Source organism: Acinonyx jubatus, chromosome B3 (assembly GCF_027475565.1).
Source record: "Acinonyx jubatus isolate Ajub_Pintada_27869175 chromosome B3, VMU_Ajub_asm_v1.0, whole genome shotgun sequence".
In the NCBI taxonomy this organism is placed as follows: Eukaryota; Metazoa; Chordata; class Mammalia; order Carnivora; family Felidae; genus Acinonyx; species Acinonyx jubatus.
Window position 1 is genome coordinate 60,310,336 of NC_069386.1, and position 20,781 is coordinate 60,331,116.

Sequence of the window (20,781 nt, forward strand, 5' to 3'; positions counted from 1 at the left end):
CTTTTTTGTGAAGTGCTAGATAGTAAAAATGTTAGGCTTTGAGGTCCATACAATCTGTTACAACTATTCAACTCTGCTACTGTAACATAAAAGAAACACAGACAATATGTAAACAAGTAAGCACAACTGGATTCCAAATCATGGACACCAAAATTTGAATTCTATTTCATTTTCACAGGTGACAAAATATTACTCTTCTTTTACTTTTTCCCTATTTAAAAATATAAAAATCTTAGTTTGCAGGCCATATAAAACATATGGCAGGCTAGGTATGGTTCTCGAGGTCTTAGCTAACCCCCATTCTAACGTAACACAGGCAAATTAAACCAAAAGCAAGTAAAAAGAAGGAAATAAAAGTTGGGGGGGGGGTCAATGAAACAGAAAAGAGAAACTGAATTTGTGATTTGAAACCTGCCACAAAAGAAAACTCCATGGATTCCCTGATGAAATCTAACACATAATGAATAATCTTGCACAAACCTGGGAGAATACAACAGTTTACAATTTATTTTTTAAGCTTATAGATTTATTTTTGAGAGACACAGAAATGGGGGAGGGGCAGAGAGAGAGAGAGAGAGAGAGAGAGAGAGAATCCCAAGCCAAGCTCTGTCTGAACATCTGTCTGAAGTTGTCTGAACTTCTCCCTTGCAAAAATTTCACTTAAGTGGTGAAAAATGGCTTTTTCTTTACCTGTTTAACAGCTTTATTTATAAATTATGTAACATAAAATCCACACCTTTTTTCAAATTTCCTTCATCTATTTTACCCATCCCCCCACTAACCTCTCCTTGGCAACCACCAGTTTGTTCTCTATATTTAAGAGTCTGGTTTTTGGGTTTTTTTCCTTCTACAGTCTTTTCTGAAATTCTCTTTCTTAAATTTTGAGTGAAATCATATATTTTCTTTCCCTGATTTATTTCACTTAGCTTTATATACTCTAGATCCATCCTTGTTATTGCAAATGGCACAATCTCGTCCTTTTTATGGCTGAATAATATTCCATTGTATGTATTTACATCTTTATCCATTCATCTTTGAATGGACACTTGAGTTCTTTCCGTATCTTAGCTATTGTTAAGTAATGCTGCAATAAACATAGGGGTAGCACATATCTGTTGAAATTAGTATTTTCATTTTTGGAGGGGTAATCCAATTTTGGGGGGTAATCCTCCAATAAAAGGATTAAGGGATCATGTGATAATCCTATTAAAAAAATTTTTTTTACAAACTCCATACTGTGTTCCAGAGTGGCTGCACCAGCATACATTCCCGTCAACAGTGCACAAGGGATCCTTTGTCTGTGTATCCTCACCAACACTAATTTCTTGCAACACTTTCTTACACCATACACAAAAATAAACGCAAAACAAAGACCTAAATGTGAGACCTGAAACCATAAAATTGCTAGAGGAAAACAAACACAAGCAGTTATCTCTTTGACATCATCTCAGAAACATTTTTCTAGATACATCTCCATTGGTAAGGGAAACAAAAGCAAAATTAAACTACTGGGACTACACCAAGATAAAGAGCTTTTGCACAACAAAGGAAATCATCAACAAAATAAAAAGACAACCTACACAAGGGGAGAGGATATTTGCAAACAACATACCCAATTAGGGGTTAATACTCAAAATATATACAGAACTTTTACAAGTCAACACTAAAAAAATAGTAATCATCCACTTAAAAGTGGGCAGAGAACAGGAACTGACATTTTTCCAAAGAAAACCTACAGATGGCCAACACAAGAAAAATGTTCAACATCACAAATCATCAGGGAAATGCATATCAAAGCCATAAACTTATCACCTCACACCTATCAGAACGGCTAAAATCAATAAAGCACAAGAAATAAAATCCACCCGTTTTAAGTGACAACTCAAGGCTTTTTAACAAATTTATAATTTTGCAATCCAGTTTCCTTCATCTTTTTTTAAAAGGCTAATAAGCAAAACAAGCCCTCTCTTTCCTTTCCCTGTTATGTCAATTTTTAAATAAATTCATATAAAAATGTCATTCTCTATCAATTAATTGATGATTAACATTTAATGAAAGTTCTCTATCTTCAATTTCAAGATAATAACTTCCACGATGTAGAAAAAAATCTGTATTTTCTTTTCCCTTAGTCACACCACCTGAATTTTGTTTTCAGTAGCAGAGAACTTCATGAAGCTAGATGTTGGCTGTTACTGCAGTAATTGCTTTCACATTTTCCTGGGAAATTAAACTTGTTCAGTTAGAAAGGTTCTCAGAAAGGATCTCTCCTTATCTTCCAATAAAAACTTTATGCATAATGCATGAAAATTTGTCTTGGCGGGAGGATTTTGCAAAGAACCCTGAAATTTCATACTTCTAAGAAGCCTCTATCCAAATAAATTAGGTGAAAGATTATTTAAGCAAGAACGTAAGCAAAACCAACAATTTGTACAATTTAAAAAAAAAGGATTACTTTTTTGATAATAATCAATGCAACAAATAAACAGGATATGTGCCATCACTCTGAAACACATTTAAAAAGCTGTAAGTGCTATAGATAAAACTCAGTCAACATTTACTGAGCACCTAAAACATGCCATTATATTTTCTTGGGCACAGGGATTATTGCCAAAACAAATAAAGCACAGTCACTACATTCAAGGAATTTACACACCAGTACAGGAGACATACAAGAAGACAACATGTTACTTAATAGATGCTATTATAAACATATGTACAGGTAACTACTGATGCACCTTAGAAGAAACTATAACATAATGCCTTCCATGAAACTGGTTATTAGATTAACAGAAAAAAGAAATCCACTGGAAAATGGAAATGTAAAATGTAGAAGAAAACAAAGAGCTCCTAGAAACTGAAATCTGGGTTAGGGTGCCTGGGTGGCTCAGTTGGTTAAACGTCCAGCTCTTGGTTTTGGCTTAGGTCATGATCTAATGGGTTCAAGCCCCACATCAGGCTCTGTGCTGGCAGTGAAGAGCATGCTTGGGATTCTCTCTCTACCCCCTTCCTCCTCTGCCTCTCCCCCACTCACGCTGTTTCTGAGGAAAGGAAAGGAAAAGAAAAGGAAAAGGAAAAGGAAAAGGAAAAGGAAAAGGAAAAGGAAAAGGAAAGGAAAAGGAAAGGAAAAGGAAAGGAAAAGGAAAGAAATTAAGAAATTGAAATCTAGGGTGCTTGTGGCTCATTAAGCAACTGACTCGATTTCGGTTCAGGTCATGATCTTACAGTTCTTGAGCTGGAGTCCGCATCAGGCACAGTGCTGACACTGGGGAGCCTTCTTGAGATTTTTTTCTCTCTCTCAAAATAAATAAATAAGCTTTAAAAAAGAAAAATCAGGGACTCCTGGGTGGCTCAATCAGTTAAGCGTTCAACTTTGGCACAGGTCATGATATCAAGGTTCATGAGTTCGAGCCCCAAGTCCAGCTCTGTGCTAACAGCTCAGAGTCTGGAGCCTGCTTTGGATTCTGTGCCTCTCCCCCGGACCCCCACTCATGCTCTCTCTCTTTCTCAAAAATAAACTTTAAGAAAAATTGTTTTTAAGTAATAAAATTTTAAAAAATAATAGAAATCTGGTTTTTTTTTAATGTTTATTTATTTTTGAGAGAGACAGAGACAGAATGTGAGTGGGTTGGGGCAGACAGAGAGGGAGGCACAGAATCTGAAGCAGGCTCCAGGCTCCAAGCTGTCAGCACAGAGCTTGACATGGGGCTCAAACTCACAAACCGTTGAGATCATGACTTGAGGTGAAGTCGGACGCTCAACCGACTGAAGAAACCATAACATGGTTGTAATCATGACTGTAATAAAAACTTCAGTAAGTGGGGCCCCTGAGTGGCTCAGTCGGTTAAGCGTCGGACTTCGGATCAGGTCACGATCTCACAGTTGTGAGCTGGAGCCCCGCATCGGGCTCTGTGCTGACAGCTGAAGAGCGTGGAGCCTGCTTCGAATTCTGTATGTCCCTCTCTCTCTGCCTCTCCCCTACTTGTTCTCTGTCTCTCTCTCTCTCTCTCTCTCAAAAATAAATAAAATGTAAAAAAAAAAAAAAAAAGCCTTCAGTAAGTTAGATATTAAATCAAGAAAACCTCATGTAAAGTAGAGCAAAAAGATAATGACAGGGAAAAAAAAAGACCATATAAAGTAATCCAGGAGATTGAACATCCAACCGAAAACCTTAAGTGGAAAATTTACCAGAATAATACTAAATATGTTCCTACAACTAAAGAGCATGAATTTGATTGAAAAAACACAGCACACAACAATGAGAACCACACCAAAGCTTATCAATGTGAAATTTCATAATATGAGAGATCAACAAAAGATGTTAAGAGCATCAAAGGACCAGGAATCAAAAGGACATCAAACTTCTCAAGGCGGGGGTTGGGGGGGACTGGCAGGCTCAGTCCCTAGAGCGTGAGACTTTTGATCTTGGGGTTGTTAGTTCAAGCCCTACACTGGGCACAGAGCTTACTAAAAAAAACCTCTGGGAATGCAAGCTGGTGCAGCCGCTCTGGAAAACAGTATGGAGGTTCCTCAAAAAACTAAAAATAGAACTACCCTATGATCCAGCAATTGCACTACTAGGCATTTATCCACGGGATACAGGTGTGCTGTTTCGAAGGGACACATGCACCCCCATGTTGACAGCAGCACTATCAACAATAGCCAAAGTATGGAAAGAGCCCAAATGTCCATCGATGGATGAATGGATAAAGATGTGGTATATATATATACAATGGAGTATTACTCGGCAATCAAAAATGTAATCTTGCCATTTGCAACTACGTGGATGGAACTGGAGGGTATTATGCTAAGTGAAATCAGTCAGTCAGAGAAAGACAAAAATCATATGACTTCACTCATATGAGGACTTTAAGAGACAAAACAAATGAACATAAGAGAAGGGAAACAAAAATAATATAAAAACAGGGAGGGGGACACAACAGAAGAGACTCATAAATATGGAGAACAAACTGAGGGTTACTGGAGGAGTTGCTGGAGGGGTTGTGGGAGGGGGGATGGGCTAAACGGGTAAGGGGCATTAAGGAATCTACTCCTGAAATCATTGTTGCACTATATGCTAACTAATTTGGATGTAAATTTTAAAAAATAAAAGATAAAATTAAAAAAAAAAACCTTCTCAACAGGTAACTGGAACACAAGGACACGTTTTCAAGCAAAGAACTCTATACCCAACCAAATATATAAAGCAGGAGGATATAACAAAGTTACTTTTCACCATGCAAGAAGAAAACTAAGGGTTGAAAAGGGCAAAGCAAGTTGAAAGGACACTACTATTTCCATCAGAAGTGATTTTATTTAAATATTCCAAAATTCTACATACCATACATTCTTTCTGAGGGAACAAAAAGATGTACTTGACCAAAAAAAAGAGAACACAAAGCAATAGAGACAACTGAAGATACAGGAAATAGGAGGACCTATATAAAACAATGTTAAATGCAGAGTCAGCAGGATGACAGCAAAGTGAAATCCCAAACCTTTACAGTCTCAGAGAACAACTAGTTCAGATTAACAAAGGCAGACAAGAGCAACTCAAGATAGTATTCAGGAGACAAAAAAAATTTTACGTTAATTAGATGAAAAGTGTGTGCGTGTCTAAGTAAACTGAGAAATTTCAAGTTTAACTTAAGAATCTGAAAAGAATTGGGGCGCCTGGGTGGCTCAGTTGGTTGAGCGTCCGACTTCAGCTCAGGTCATGATCTCACGGTTCGTGAGTTCGAGGCCGCATCGGGTTCTGTGCTGACAGCTCGGAGCCTGGAGCCTGCTTCGGATTCTGTGTCTCCCTCTCTCTCAGCCCCTCCCCTGCTCATGCTCTGTCTCTCTCTACCTCAAAAATAAATAAAAACATTATAAAAATAAAAAATAAATTTTAAAAAGAATTTGAAAAGAATTACCACTAGGCATATAGAAAACTAAGGGAAAGAAAAAATATGGTAACAATTACTAAAAAACAAAATTATACAAGAAAATGTGATTATGATATACTATTTGGCTAAACAGTATAGAAAATTTATATCACAGCATTAAAAATGGATATTTTTGTGACGACTGTACTGACAAGGGAAGAAAAACTGAAAGACTTGGATAACATGTAAATATGATAATTAGTTGGCATTGCATATGATTTAGACAGAGACAGATATCACTAGAAATGACTGTAAGTGAAAAATCAAATTTCCTTTAGGAAGAACTGTAGGGGGTGAAGAGGAATGAAGCAAGAGAGTGTCTTTTTCACCATGTGGTTTTATTTAAGCTTTTTAAATTATGTGTATATACTTATCATATAATGAACTTGTCTGGTCTTCATCCAGTGTTCCTAACACAGAGTTTCTATAAAACCCTTGGAAATTCCTAAGTGATAGAAGTGTCTTTGCTAGGGGAGCCTATGTGGCTCAGTCAGTCGAGCATTCAACTTGATTTCCACTCGGGTCATGATCACACAGTCCAGGGATGGAGCCCCACATCCCACATCAGATGCTCTGGGCATGGAGCCTTTTTAAGATTCTTTCTCCCTCCCTCTCTCCCTCTGCCCCTCCCCATGCATGGGTGTGGGCACTCTATTCTTTCTCTTAAAAAAATAAATAAATAAAAGTGTCTGTATTATTCATGAGCCCACTGGATCACGCTTAAGACTACGCTAATGAGGTAACTCAACAGTGAGGTCCTATAAAGCTTCATGATGGGGACTGGTCACTAGAAGGACCCACCCTGTGATTAGAGGATTGGGGCTACAAAGCAACCTGACCTGCAGGGAGGGGAAGGGCGCTGGAGAGATTAAGTTCAATCACCTGGCCAGTGACTTAGTTAGTCCACACCTACTTGAAACCTTAACAAAAGCAGACACCAAAACTCAAAGGTGTTTCCTAGTTGGTGAACACATCCATATGCCAGGAGGGTGACACACCCTACAGGTCTCCTGGGGAGAGAGCATGGAGGCTCTACATTTGAGACCCTCCTGACCTCACTCTCTATCTCTTCATATGAATGATTCTAATCTGCATCCTTTATAATAAACTGCTGTCATAAATACAGTCCTTACCTGAGTTCTATGGAGTTATTCTAGGGAATTAGTAAGCCTGAGGGTGTTCATGAGAACCTCTGAATTTGCAGCCAAATGTTAAGAAGTCCAAGTAACTTGGAGACACCACTTAAGGCAGCTATCTGAAGTAGGGGCAGTCTTCTAGGGGACCATGTCTTCAAACTTGTGGAAACTAACACCAGCTCAGTTGTTCATGTCAGAACTAAACTGCAGACTGTAATAGTTGGGGTTGAAACAAAATAATACTATTTTTACTTAATATTTTCTTTTAAGGCAATCAGTAGACTCTGAAGAGTTAAACTGAGAAGTAACAGTATCCAATTACTTTTAAAAAATTAAAAGTCTGACAAATAAGGGCAAAACTGGAGGGAAAGGCATTCCAACATTTATAAGAATAATGTCTGCAATAGAAACAAAATAATAAACACATCAAAGCAGGTAAGAACAATGACTAATTTTTTTAAAAGGTGGAGTAGAGTAGGACCCTAGATGGAATCTAAAAGTCAGGCAACTACCATTACAAAGCTATATTAATTAAAACAACATGGGTTTTGCCAAAGGGTAAACAAACTAATCAAAGGGGAAAAATGGTGTCCAAGAAAAAACTCTCACATCTATGATCACCTGAGGAATCCCAATGGCTGGTAAGTACATAAAAAGATGATCAACTTTACCAACTCAGCAAAATGCAATTTAAAACCACAATGCTCCAGCTTTCACCACTTCTAAATATAGTACTAGAAGTTCTAGCTACAGCAATTAGGCAAGAAAGAGAAATAATATACATTCAATTTGGAAAAGAAATAAAGCTATGTCAATTCATAGATAACATGATCTTATATATAGAAAACTCTAAAAAATACACACATAGCAAGAAAATCAATAAATTCAGCAAAGCAAAGAATACAAAAATCAACATGTAAGAATGAATACGTTTCTATACTGAGCAATACACAATATAAAACACAGCAATTTCCTTTTCAAAAAGGAAATTAAGAAAACCATTCTATTCGCAATACAATCAAAAAGGATAAAATACAGGGGTGCCTGTGTGGCTGAGTTGGCTAAGCTTCTGACTTTGACCCAGGTCAGGATCTCATGGTTCCATGAGTTCAAGCCCAGCATTGAGCTCTCTGCTGTCAGCACAGAGCCCGCTTGAGATCCTCTGTTGCCCTCTCTCTATGCCCATCCCGTGCTCTTCTCTCAAAACTAAATAAACATTTAAAAAAAAAAAAAAAGAGTAAAATATGTAGGAATAGATTTAACCAAGGAAGCAAAGACTTTTTTACATTAAAAAGTATAGAGTAGGGGCACCTGGGTGGCTCAGTCGGTTGGGCATCCGACTTCAGCTCGGGTCATGATCTCACAGTCCATGAGTTTGAGCCCCACGTCAGGCTCTGTGCTGACAGCTCAGAGCCTGAAGCCTGCTTCTGATTCTGTGTCTCCCTCTCTCTCTGCCCCTCCCCCGCTCATGCTCTGTCTCAAAAATAAATAAAAACATTAAAAAAAATTAAAAAAAAAAAGTATACAGTATTGCTGAAAGAAATTAAAGACCTAAACAGAGGGGTGCCTGGGTGGCTCAGTCAGTTAGTTAAGCCTAAGACTTTTTCTGCTCAGGTCTTGATCTCATGGTTCATGGGTTCGAGCCCCACTTCGGGCCTGTGCTGACAGCTTAGAGCCTGGAGCCTTCTTTGGATTCTGCGTCTCCCTCTCTCTCTGCCCTTCCTCTGCCTCTCAAAAATAAACATTAAAAAAATTAAAAGTGACCTGAATGGAAAGATATCCCATGTCCATGGGCTGGAAAACATAACACTTTTAAGGTAACAACACTACCCAAAGCAACATACAGATATAGTGTAACAATTATCAAAAACACAATGGTCTTTTTGTAGAAGCTGAATTTCATACAGCATTTCCAGGGATCTCAAACAGCCAAAACAAGCTTGAAAAAAAAGAACCAAGTTGGGAAACATACTTCTCTATTTCAAAGCATACCACAAAAATTACAATAATCAAGGGCACCTGGGAGGCTCAGCTGGTTAAGTATCCAACTCTTGACTCTGGATTTCAGCTGAAGTCATGATCTCACAGTTCATGAGATCAAGCCCCACACTGGTTTCTGTGCTGAGAGTGGAAACTACTTAAGATTCTCTCTCTCCTCTCTCAAACTAAATAAAAATGAACTTTAAAAAATTTTTACTTAAATAAAAAAAGGTGAACTGAGGGCAAAAGTTCAAATTCATTTTTAATTGTGTTGGGTGATTATGATTAGACTATGGTTGGAAAATCAGTTATTATAGACAGCATTCACTAGTTACAACTATAAAAATACCACAGTGATAAGCAAAAACTGAAAAGAACTTTCCCTTGATAGAAAAAAACAAGACCTGGGGCACCTGGGTAGCACAGTCAGTTAAGCATCCTATTTTGGCTCAGGTCATGATCTCATGATTCGTGAGTTCAAGCCCCATGTCAGGCTCTGTGCTGACAGCTCAGAGCCTGGAGCCTGCTTCAGATTCTGTCTCCCTCTCTCTCTCTGCCTCTCCCCCACTCATGCTCTCTTTCTCTCTCAAGAATGAACATTTTAAAAAGCTTTTTTTAAAAAAGAAAAAACAAAACTGTAAATTGAGTAGCATTCACTCCAACAACAATTCTTAGAAAACACAAAGCACTGACTTGTCCATAAACAAGTCAAGGGAAACTCATGAACATGGGGATTCCAAACTCAAAGAATAGTAATTGTTAATAGCATTTGTATTCAGTGAGAAAGGGAAGGTAAAGGAAAAATACTGAGCTGGGATTTATTTCTGCCAAACTTGTGCTCCAACATTCCAAATAAGGCAAGTTTCTGGGTTTTAGTTCCACATGTTAGGAAGCTTGAAAGTTGCCACTATGTCCTAAACAAGTAAAATGCTAAACAGACTGAATAAATCAACTCTTTTTGGACCCATAAGAGAGGTGAAGACCCAGTGGCAAACTACTGAGATAGGTGAATACAGGGGGTCGGGGCTTTAGTAGAACACAGACTGACAAGTAAAAACCATTTTGGGAACCAGCACTGGAGTAGAAAAACCTGAATTATAACCAACAAATTGCTAGAAGCTCAGTGTGAACAAATATGAAAGTTAAAAACCCCAGTGGAACTCAGTCACAGAAGGGCCCTCACACTTTTATGAGTTTTACCTCCAGGAGCTAGACCAGGTGCTCACAGTAAATATCCTCTCATGAAGAAAAGAAAACCCAGCAGTGCAGGGGGAAGCACTCTGTTCCTAACAATGAGGCCTGACCTCTAGAGAAACTAGTTAACCACAGCCTAACCTACTAAGTTTTTATTAGAGCTTAACTGACCTGGGAGAAGAGAAACACCCAAAAACTGCTACTTTAAAAAGATCAAAAAAATCAGTAAGCCCTTGGCCAGACTAATAAGAAAAAATAAAAAGAGAAAACAAATTACTACAATCAGAAATATACAATGTGATAATAAGAGTATATCACTACAGATACCATGGACATCAAGAAAATAATAAAGGATACTCTGACCACAAATTGGACAAACTAGATGAGAACGGACCAATTCCTTGAAAAAAAACAATCTGCCAAAACTCACACAAGAAATAGGCAATTGGAATAGGCCTCTATTAAAGAAACTGAATCAATAATAACCTTCCAAAACAGAAAGCACCAGGCCCAGATGGGTTCACTTGTGAATTTTCCCAATTATGGAAGCAATTAAATCAATTCTCTAAAGGCTCTTCCAGATGATATCTAGAGGGAATAATTCTAACTCGTTCTCTGAGGCCAACATTACCCTAATACCAAAACCAGACAAAGACATTCTAAGAAAATGACAGATTGTCATCTCTCATGAACAGACGCAAAAATCTTTAACAAAATAGCAAAATGAATCCAACAACATATAAGAATTATACATCATAAGCAAATGGGATGTATCCCAGGTACACAAGCCTGATTCAACATTTGAAAATCAATTAATGTAATCCATCACAACAGACTTAAAAAGAAAATTCAGATGACCGTATCAGTAAAACTGAAAACAAGCATCTGACAAAATCCACCACCCATTTATGATTAAAAACTGAGTAAACTAAAATTAGAAGGAAATTTTCTCAATTTGGTTAAGAATATCCATTAAACAATTAAAGCTAACATCATATGAAATATGAGAAACTAGAACCTTTCCCAAGTTCAAGGATATCTCCCCTCACACTTCAACATCATACTGGAAATCCTACCTAGTACAATAAAACAAGAAATGAAAATGAAAGTAATATAGACTGGCTGGGGAGAAAGAAAGAAAACTGCCTTGGTGTGCCTGGGTGGCTCAATCGGTTAAGTGTCCGAGTTCGACTCAGGTCATGATCTCACAGTTCGTGGGTTTGAACCCCACATCGGGCTCTGTGCTGACAACTCAGAGCCTGGATCCGGCTTCAGATTCTGTCTCCCTCTTTCTCTGCCCCTCCCTGGCTCACACTCTGTCTCTCTCTCTCTTTCTCAAAAATAAATAAACATTAAAAAAATTTTTTTTTTAATAAAGAAAACTACCTTTGTTCACAAATAACATGATCATGTAGGTAGGAAATCCGAAAGGTTAACAAAAAACTTCTGGGATTACTAAGCTATTATAGCAAGGTTGCAGAATACAAGGTTAATATACAAAAGAGCACTCTCCTATATACCAGCAATGAACATGTGGATTTGAACTTAAAAAGAATTTGGGGTGCCTGGGTGGCTCAGTCAGTTAAGTGTCCAACTCTTGGTTTCAGTTCAGGTCATGATCCCAGGGTACTGGGACTGGGCCCCATGTGGGACTCAGCACTGACAGCACAGGGCCTGCTTGGGATTCACTCACACTCTCTCTCTCTCCCTCTCTCTCTCTCTGCCCCTCCACCACTCACTCACGCTCTCACTTTCAAAATAAACTTCAATAAATAAATGAAAATAAACTTTTTAATAAATAAAACAGAACAGACCCCCATAAGTGTGGTCACCCAATCTTTGGTAAAGGAGCAAAAAACAACACAAAAGAGCAAAGATCACCTTCTCAACAAATGGTACAGGAATGGCAGGACATCCACATGCAAAAAACTGAATCTAGACACAGACCTTCCACCATTAACAAAAAATAAGTTAAAATGGATCATAAACTGAAATATAAAACACAAAACTGTAAGATTTCTGAAAGATATCATTGGAGGAAGCCTACAGGACCTTGGGTATGATAATGACATTTTAAATACAACACCAAAGGCAAGATCAGTGAAAGAAATAATTGATAGGCTGAATTTCATAAAATAAGAAAACTCCTAAAAAATAAAAAAACTACTCTGTGAAAGACAATTATCAAGAGGATGAAAAAAAAACAAGCCACAGAATGGGAGAATATATTTGCAAAACTCACATTTGATAAAGGACTGCTTTTCCAAAATATACAAAAAACTCCTAAAACTTAAGAAAACGTCTAATTTTAAAATGGACTACAAGTGCGCCTGGGTGGCTCAGTCGGTTAAGCGTCCAACTTTGGCTCTGGTCATGAGCTCACAGTTCATGGGTTCAAGCTCCACATTGGGCTCTGTACTGACAGCTCAGAGCCTGGACCCTGCTTTGGATTCTTTGTCTCCCTCTCTCTGCCCCTCCCCTGTTCACACTCTGTCTCTGTCTCTCAAAAAATGAACAAATGCTTAAAAAAAAAAAAAAGGTTAAAACGGGCTATAGACCTTAACATACACCTCACCAAAGAAGACATACAGATGGCAAGTTACGTGTATAAAAAGACATACACTGTAGGTCATCAGAGAATTACAAATTAAGATAATGAGATACTACTATACACCTATTAGGATTGCCAAAATCCAGGGACGCCTGGGCCTCATGTTGGGTGTAGAGATTACTAAAAAATAAAATATTTTTTAAAAAAACATAAAACAGGGGTGCTTGGGTGGCTCAGTCGGTTGAGTGTCAGACTTCGGCTGAGGTCATGATCTTGCAGTCTGTGAGTTCAAGCCCCACATTGGCCTCTGTGCTGACAGCTCAGAGCCTGGAGTCTCCTTTGGGTTCTGTGTCTCCCTCTCTCTCTGCCCCTCCCCTGCTCGCGCGCTCGCGCTTTCTCTCTCTCTCTCTCAAAAGTAAATGTTAAAAACAATAAATTAAAAATAAAATATAAAAAATTAAAAAAAAATCCTAAGCCTAAAAATTCTCAAACTCTAAATCTAAATGAGCAAAAGGTTCCCGTTGTGAAATCCCATCTAATTTGCCTATAATTCTAAATCCTGAACCCAACTGATACTCATTACAAAAAAATAAGCTGTCACTTCACAAAATGTAAACACTATGGTATATTTTATAGTAGCTTGCATTTATCAATATCTCAAGTCAGCAGTCCACACAACCAACGTTTAATCCAAAATATTCCTTTTTATCTCTAAGAATAGAAAAGCTGTTAACCTACCTTTCAGTAACCTCTTGTTTCAATTGAGGAACTTCACCCAATGCTGAATCAATATCCATGAAGCCAAGAAAGTCCCGTTTTATATTAAGAGAAGCCTTCTCCAAACCCTTGCCTGATGTTTCATGACCCCTTGATAAAGGATCTGAATCTGTTAGCTGTACCTCTGACCCCTCACCTTCTATAAGACGGACCCGCTGACCAGGAGAACTGGGAACACTATTACCTTCCTGGTCAGAGCTGTTCTTTTGTTTTCCATCTCTCTGGGGCTTACTATTCAGCCCATCATCCCGGAACCCTTTAGCAAATGGATTGTAATCTATTTTCAGCTGGGTAATCTGAATGTTCTGATAAGCTGTTACTGCAAAGAATTCAGTCTGTGGGAAGGTAAAAGTATGGACACCAGGGCCATTTAATTGTATCACTTCAGTAGCCTTTTCTGCAGGCACCAAATGAAGTCTTGGCAGGTAGCGATGCATAGAGTGCAAGATGATATGGCCTTCTTGGTCCAGTGTGTTGTTGGTAAGTTTAAGTTTATAGAAAGATACTGGTTGATGCATCCAATAATGACCTGTGGAGGGAGATTCTGGGTGAATAAAAACCCTCCCCAAAACATGGGGCTCAGCCTTCCCACTTGGTTCCCACCAGCGACCATTCCACTTATAACGATGATTATCCACAGGAGATATATCCATGACAAGAATATACTTCATATTTGAATCTAAACCTGTTATCCAGTAACGACAGTATGGAAACATGCGTCTTCCCTGCTTGGTCAGAATCATCTCTGTGCTTCGATGATAGAATTCATTCCACATACTATTGTTATCCAAGGTGACAGTGATTCCTCCCACAGTACAATCAGCTGGAAGGCAAATCTTCCCTTTAGACTTTCCTGGTGATGACACACTGCTAGCCAAAGCACAGGCATCCCGATTAGTAACCAAAATTCCTTGATCAGTTTTGCCATTTCCTGGTTGTTTTAGGATGACAAAGAAGGTAGGTGCTGCTCCTGCCACTGTACCACCATCTTGATTAGCCAATAGAATCTGCTGTTTCTCCTCCATGATTCCAGTGGGAAACTCAGTAGTAAGATAATTGTAGTCACCACATAGTCACAGCAGACTTCCCAGCCTACAAAACAAGCAAAACAAAAAAACAAAAAAACAAAACAAAAGCACTTTAATCAAGTAAACGTTTATTTAGTTAAAAATACAAGAATAATTATGCTATCCCCAAAACATATTCCTAAACTCTTTCAAGACTTTGGTTCTGCCTTTCTATCAATGTACTGACATTCACTTTGGATTATTGAATTATCTTTTTAAAATTCATTTTAATGTAATTACAGTTGACCCTGGACAACTCAGGGATTAGGACCACCGACCTCCCCTTCCTGCATGCACAGGTGAAAATCTATATGGGGGTGCCTAGGTGGCTCAGTCAGTTAAGCATCCAACTTTGGCTCAGGTCATGATTTCACAGTTCGTGGGTTCAAGCCCCACATCAGGCTCTCTGCTGTCAGTGTGGAGCCTGCTTCGGATCCTATATACCCCTCTTACTTTGCCCCTCCCCTGCTTGCACTCTCACTCTCTCTCTCTAAAAAATAAATTAAAAACGTTAAAAAAAATAATAAAAGAAAACCTGTGTGTAACTTCTGACTCCTCAAAAACTCAATCACTAATAAACCATGGTTGACAGAAGGCTTACCATAATATAAACAATTGATTAATATATTTTGTATATGTATTATATACTGCATTCTTACAGTAAAACTAGAGAAAAACTAATCATAAAAGATAGAAAAGATATTTGCAGTACTGTATTATATCAAAAAGTGTACAAAAGAAAATACCTGTGAAAACGTAATGTCAGAATAAGAGACATACATAATTAAAACCATCCTGACACTTTTTTTTACCCCATCACACCAGCAAAAGTCACAATTTGGTAGAGGTGTTGGAAAGGGTGTAAATCAACCAGCATTCTCATCTAACCAGATGCTGAGACTGTAAGACAACATAATCTCTATGATACAGGGCAACATGAAAATATCAAAACTACAGGGGTGCCTGGGTGACTCAGTCAGTTGAGCGTCCGACTTCAGCTCAGGTCATGCTCTCACAGCTCGTGAGTTCAAGCCCCATGTCGAGCTCTGTGCTGACAGCTCAGAGCCTGGAGCCTGCTTCGGATTCTGTGTCTCCCTCTCTCTCTGCCCCAACCCACTCACATTCTGCCTCCGTCTCTCTCAAAAATAAGTAAACATTAAATAAACAAATAAACAAACATAAAATAAACAATGTATAAGTTTTATGGACTCATACTCTACAAGATATATTAAGAGCAAAATGTTCCAAAGAATTATAGGTTATGTTACACTTCTTGATAAAATTAAAAACAAAAAGCTAAAGAAAGAATAGAGTATGTATTTGCTTCACACATACAATTTATACAGATAGGAAAAGAACTAGTGTTGGCTATATCAAGGGAAAACTGGGTGGGTGGGAAAAAACATACTGTAACACTGTAAATTTTTTACCTTGTGAACATACAATATATTTGAAAAATAATTAAAATTAGTCCTTATTTAACTAAAATCCCACATATAAGGGGGCATCTGGGTGGCTCAGTCAAGTATCTGACTTCAGCTCATGATCTCACAGTTTGTGGGTTCGGGTCCTGTATCAGGCTCTGTGCTGACAGTTCAGAGCGGGGAGCCTGCTTCATATTGTCTGTTATTATTATTAAATAAATGAATAAACAAAGAAACATTAAAAAAATGAAATGAAATAAAATAAAATCCCACACATATGATTTCATTTATATGTAATGTCTAAAGCAAGCAAATCTGCAGAGATGAAAAGTAGATTAGTGGTTGCCAGGGGAAGGAGAGAGGGATTAACTGGGACAACTGCTAATGGGTATGGGGTTTCTATTGGGGGTGACAGAAATGTTCAGGAACTAAAAATCTGTGAAGTGTACCCTTTAAAATAGTGAATTTTATGTTACGTGATTTATAGCTCAATAAAAAGTTATACAGAAATGTCAGGTTGTTAAATTCAACTGATGTGTTCAATTACCTAAATATTCTACAAGATATAAAGTTATCTCTAATTAGCATTTACACAAAAAAGATGCTACATCACTACTCCTGCCTAAGTGGGTCAGTAATTTTAATTAATCAAATCAGCCTTTTATTGATGCTACTCACTTTAATTAAAAAGTCTAATTTTATCTTTCATCAGAGCTACTGACAAGCAGCAAAATCATATGATCTGAACTTTACCTCTTTTTAGAGAACTGGCCACATGACCAAAAAACTTAGAATATTCACAATTAGCCTAAGGATAATAGATATTTTAAAAGTCAAGACTTCAAAAAGGTTGGCTACTGTTTCCTATTATGGCTAAATATAAAAATAGAATCCCACTTCCTTACACTAAAGCACTAATACCCAGGAAAGATGAAAAAACAATTTCTTCTCTCATTTAGAGCTTATTTTTTTAAGAGAGAAAATTTAGGGTGATTCTTTTCAAAAGCTGCCTCAGGCTTAAGGCAATTAAGTTCACTGGTTTCCTAAAACTAGTAAGTTTAGGCAGCATCAGAGATTGATAAAGCAAAATTAAAATAGACCTACAAGAAAAAATAAGGGGACTATAAAATTAATAAAGCTTAGGGGCGCCTAGGTGGCCTAGTAGGTTAAACATCCAACTTTATTTCAGCTCAGGTCATGATCTCACGGTTCATGAGTTCGAGCCTCACATCAGACTCCAGGCGCTGACAATGTGGAGCTTGCTTACGATTCTCCCCCTCTCCCCCCCCCCCCCCCCCCCCGGTACCCATCTCCCTCTCCATCTCTCTGTGCCCAACCCCCCCCATGCACTCTCTCTCAAAATAAACGTTAAAAAGTAAGGCTTAGAAAATTCACAAAAACTAATACCTCTACAAAAGCATATAATTCAAACTGCAAATTCCTATACTTAGTTGATAACGTTCAAAGTTTTTGTTTTTTTTTACAAACCACCATTTTTGTGAGCAATTATGTAAAACATTCTTAAGTACATTTACTTAATACAACTAAGAACTTAGTGGCAAAGAACTACCTAAACATCTTTTTAGATATTCCAAACCTATGAATATTAAAAAGGGTTTAGAATTTCTTAAACATTCCCGTCTATAATACTAAAATTAAAATCTTGGTTTTCAGATTACAGGTAAAACTAGGGCAAAGAAGTTTTAACTAGTGCTTTAAAAAAGCACTCTTAAAAATCTATGACATGTCAAATATTCAACTGACAGAAATCCCATTTAGTGTTACAGAATGCATTGAAGTAAATTTTATGCTAACTTCACATAAACACATTTCAGATTTTTCCTTTTGCCTAAACAAACAAAAAAAAAAATTAAGTACAGAAAAGTCAGCCCGCCCTATTTCAACTCTGTGCACAGATAATGTAATTTTTTAATGTAAAAATGTGTATGAAAACAGGAAAAATAATTTCAGACTCAGTGATTTGTCCAAGTTGTTTTTTGAAAAAAACCTTCCAATCAAAGTATTCCATGAGTTAGTTAAAATGCATTAAAAAACCAAAGACCTACTTTATGACCAAAACAATCTCCGATTTATTTATTTATTTATTTATTTATTTTGCTATACACTGCTACTGATATGGGAGAAAGGAATTGAGTTCTTACTCCATACCAATCTTTTTTTTTTGTTTTCTAGGTAGGCTTCATGCCCAGGGATGAGTCCAATGAGGGGCCTGAACTCAAGACCCTAAGATCAAGATCTGAGATCAGACCAAAAGCCTGGACACCTAACTAGCTGGGCCACCCAAGTGCCCCTCCATACCAGACTCCCAATATAAGCATGCCTATTCTTCTGGGATACTATATAGGATCTTATAATCAAAGGATAGTCAATTCAATATATTCAGCTATTTCAGACACATATATAACACTTTAAGGCTTTAATCAACTACAAAAATCAAATGTACTTTAGGAAGGATCAGGTTACTCATGCAGAAATAAATCTATTCCCAGCAAGATTTTTAAAATACCTTATATCTGGCTCTCTAAACGCTTTAAGGAAGACAATTACAAAAAAACAAAACAAAACAAAACCTCAGTTCAACTTTTCAATATCAAGCATTCATCTACGTAATAAAATTATAATAACGAGCCCAGGAAGTAAGTTTAGTTGTGGATGGCAAATACTCTAACATTCTGAATAAGTCCCATCAGAACACACACACACAAGCTTTCAGAGAGAATGTTGTTTTCAGGTAAGTAATGTGGCAAGTGCCATAAACAAACTGTTACAATTTCAGAGTCCCTACCCTAAACGTCTTTTCACCAGTGACCTCTTGGGGAAATGTTTAACTACAAGAGCCATGACCCTCCTGCAACTTACAAAATACAACAGTTCATTAGGTAGTTACCCAATTCAATGATTCAAGTACTGCTCCCTGCCCCACCCCACTCCCCCCACCCAAATAACACCCAATCAAAATACCATTACTTTAAAAAAAATGACAGCAAATGGTGGCAAAAACAGTAAAATAGCCAACCACCAATTCTTCACCATTAGGTTGATTTTAATAGTTATCTCATTAGTAAGAACTTACTCCAGACCAAACAACATCCTGGGCATTTTATCATTACCACAGCCCTGTAAAGGAAATCGCAAATACTACCTGAAATGCTTTGGTGTTAAGGCAAGAACTGTATGTGCCTAAGAGTATGCCCCCTTCCTTCTCTCCCCAAATACCATTAGTTAATACTAACTACAGGAACATTTTCTATTCCTAAGAATGGTCCTTTAACAACAAAGGGTTAGCAAGTTCTCAGGTCCCAGCAGTTACATAAGCAGAATTTGAAGAACTTTTATGGCAGAAACGGATAGTATCAAACAGCCACCCTGCTCTGAGTACCCAGGGCACTGAGTTTACTCGTCTTAAACATGTGTTTTCTGTTAGCTGAACTCAACCCACTCTACCCACATAACCGCTGGAAACATAACCACATTTGGAAGAAACACCAACACTGACCCCATACCCTTGTAAGTGAAAAGGGCTCCTGCCAGTCCCCAGGAAGAGCAGTCGCCGTCGACTATCAAGGGCCCACAATCACCGCTTTTTAACTGCAGAGGCCAGCTGGCCGACAACCACGTGAAAAAATGCCGCAAGGAAAGCTCTTCCGGAGAAGAGTCCCGACAGATCACGTGCCGCCGGCCGGAACCTGCCGAACGCTCCGCGGGATCCAGTCGCATTCTGTTACCGTGGAGACTACAGAACCAGCCACCCGGCCCTCTCGGGCCAGCCCCCTTCCCAGCAGTCGTCACGCCGCCTCCAGGCACTTTCCCTGCAGCCTAGCCGCGGCGTCGTGCCCAAAAAGAAGAGGCAGAACAGGCAGTATTTGCCAGGGATTACACCGCAGAAGCCTGAGAAGCTTTACAACACCCACTGGTGGCGCGCGGGTGGGCGCGAGAGTTCTCTTCATCCACGTGTCTGCTTCGGCGAGGCGAACCCTGGGAGTGTGGTCTTCCCTCAGAAGAAGGTGTACTTTGGTCACTCGCATTCTGCCATCAATCACCCCCTCCTTTGAGACCTCCCTCATCCCCCCTTCTTGCACCCTCCCCAGAAGGAGGCATCCCCGGGGTTCCCAAAGCAAAGCAAAAATCTTCAAAGACATTACCATTTTCCATTCTTAATCCGGTATGAAATGATCTCTAACTTCTCCATACTCTTCGTACACACGTCCCTCAACTTTGGTTACTAGCGCTCAAATAAACTTAGTTATATCCCAGACCCACCTACCACTGAGAGCAGACACCTACTTGACAATTTAACAAACGCGGGAAACCTCATAAACAGAGAACTAACCAAAGGCTGCCCACGGAGGAAAAAGGAAAATAACACCTGCTCTTCCCACCTGTTTTCCCCGCCCTCATTTCTGCACTTAGTAGCCACCGGTCTTTGTTTACCGAGTTCCCACTCCCGTACGGCTCACTTCCTCGCCTTCCTTACTAAACTCACGCGCGGTCCTGCCTCAAACTTGCCCGGAAATTACAAGCTAAAGAGACGTTTACACAGGTGTCAAAAAGCTGCACACAGCTCCTTAAAAAGCGATGTCAGCACCGTTTCCCTCAGAGTTTTTTGAACCCCGAGACCTGAGCTCTAAAATGCAAAGCGCACAAGCAGAGCTCTCGACCTAAAGCCCCGCGCCGCGCTGAAAGTCATCATGCGGAGCGTACCATGCG

General features: G+C 38.7%; 1 protein-coding gene across 24 annotated transcripts in view; it reads right to left on the reverse strand.

Moving 5' to 3' along the window:
* Positions 1 to 20,781, reverse strand: part of MGA (MAX dimerization protein MGA) — a 166,543-nt gene that overhangs the window by 78,068 nt on the left and 67,694 nt on the right. For 22 of the 24 annotated variants that reach the window (XM_027066982.2, XM_027066981.2, XM_027066984.2 and 19 more), the window contains exon 2: positions 13,524 to 14,654. In XM_027066982.2, coding sequence (XP_026922783.2) covers positions 13,524 to 14,587 — 1,064 coding nt within the window. In that variant the 5' untranslated portion in view covers positions 14,588 to 14,654. Of the gene's footprint in view, positions 1 to 13,523; positions 14,655 to 19,577; positions 20,128 to 20,216; positions 20,750 to 20,781 lie in introns of those variants that run through there. The other 2 variants (XM_053224129.1, XM_053224128.1) reach the window with 2 other exon arrangements.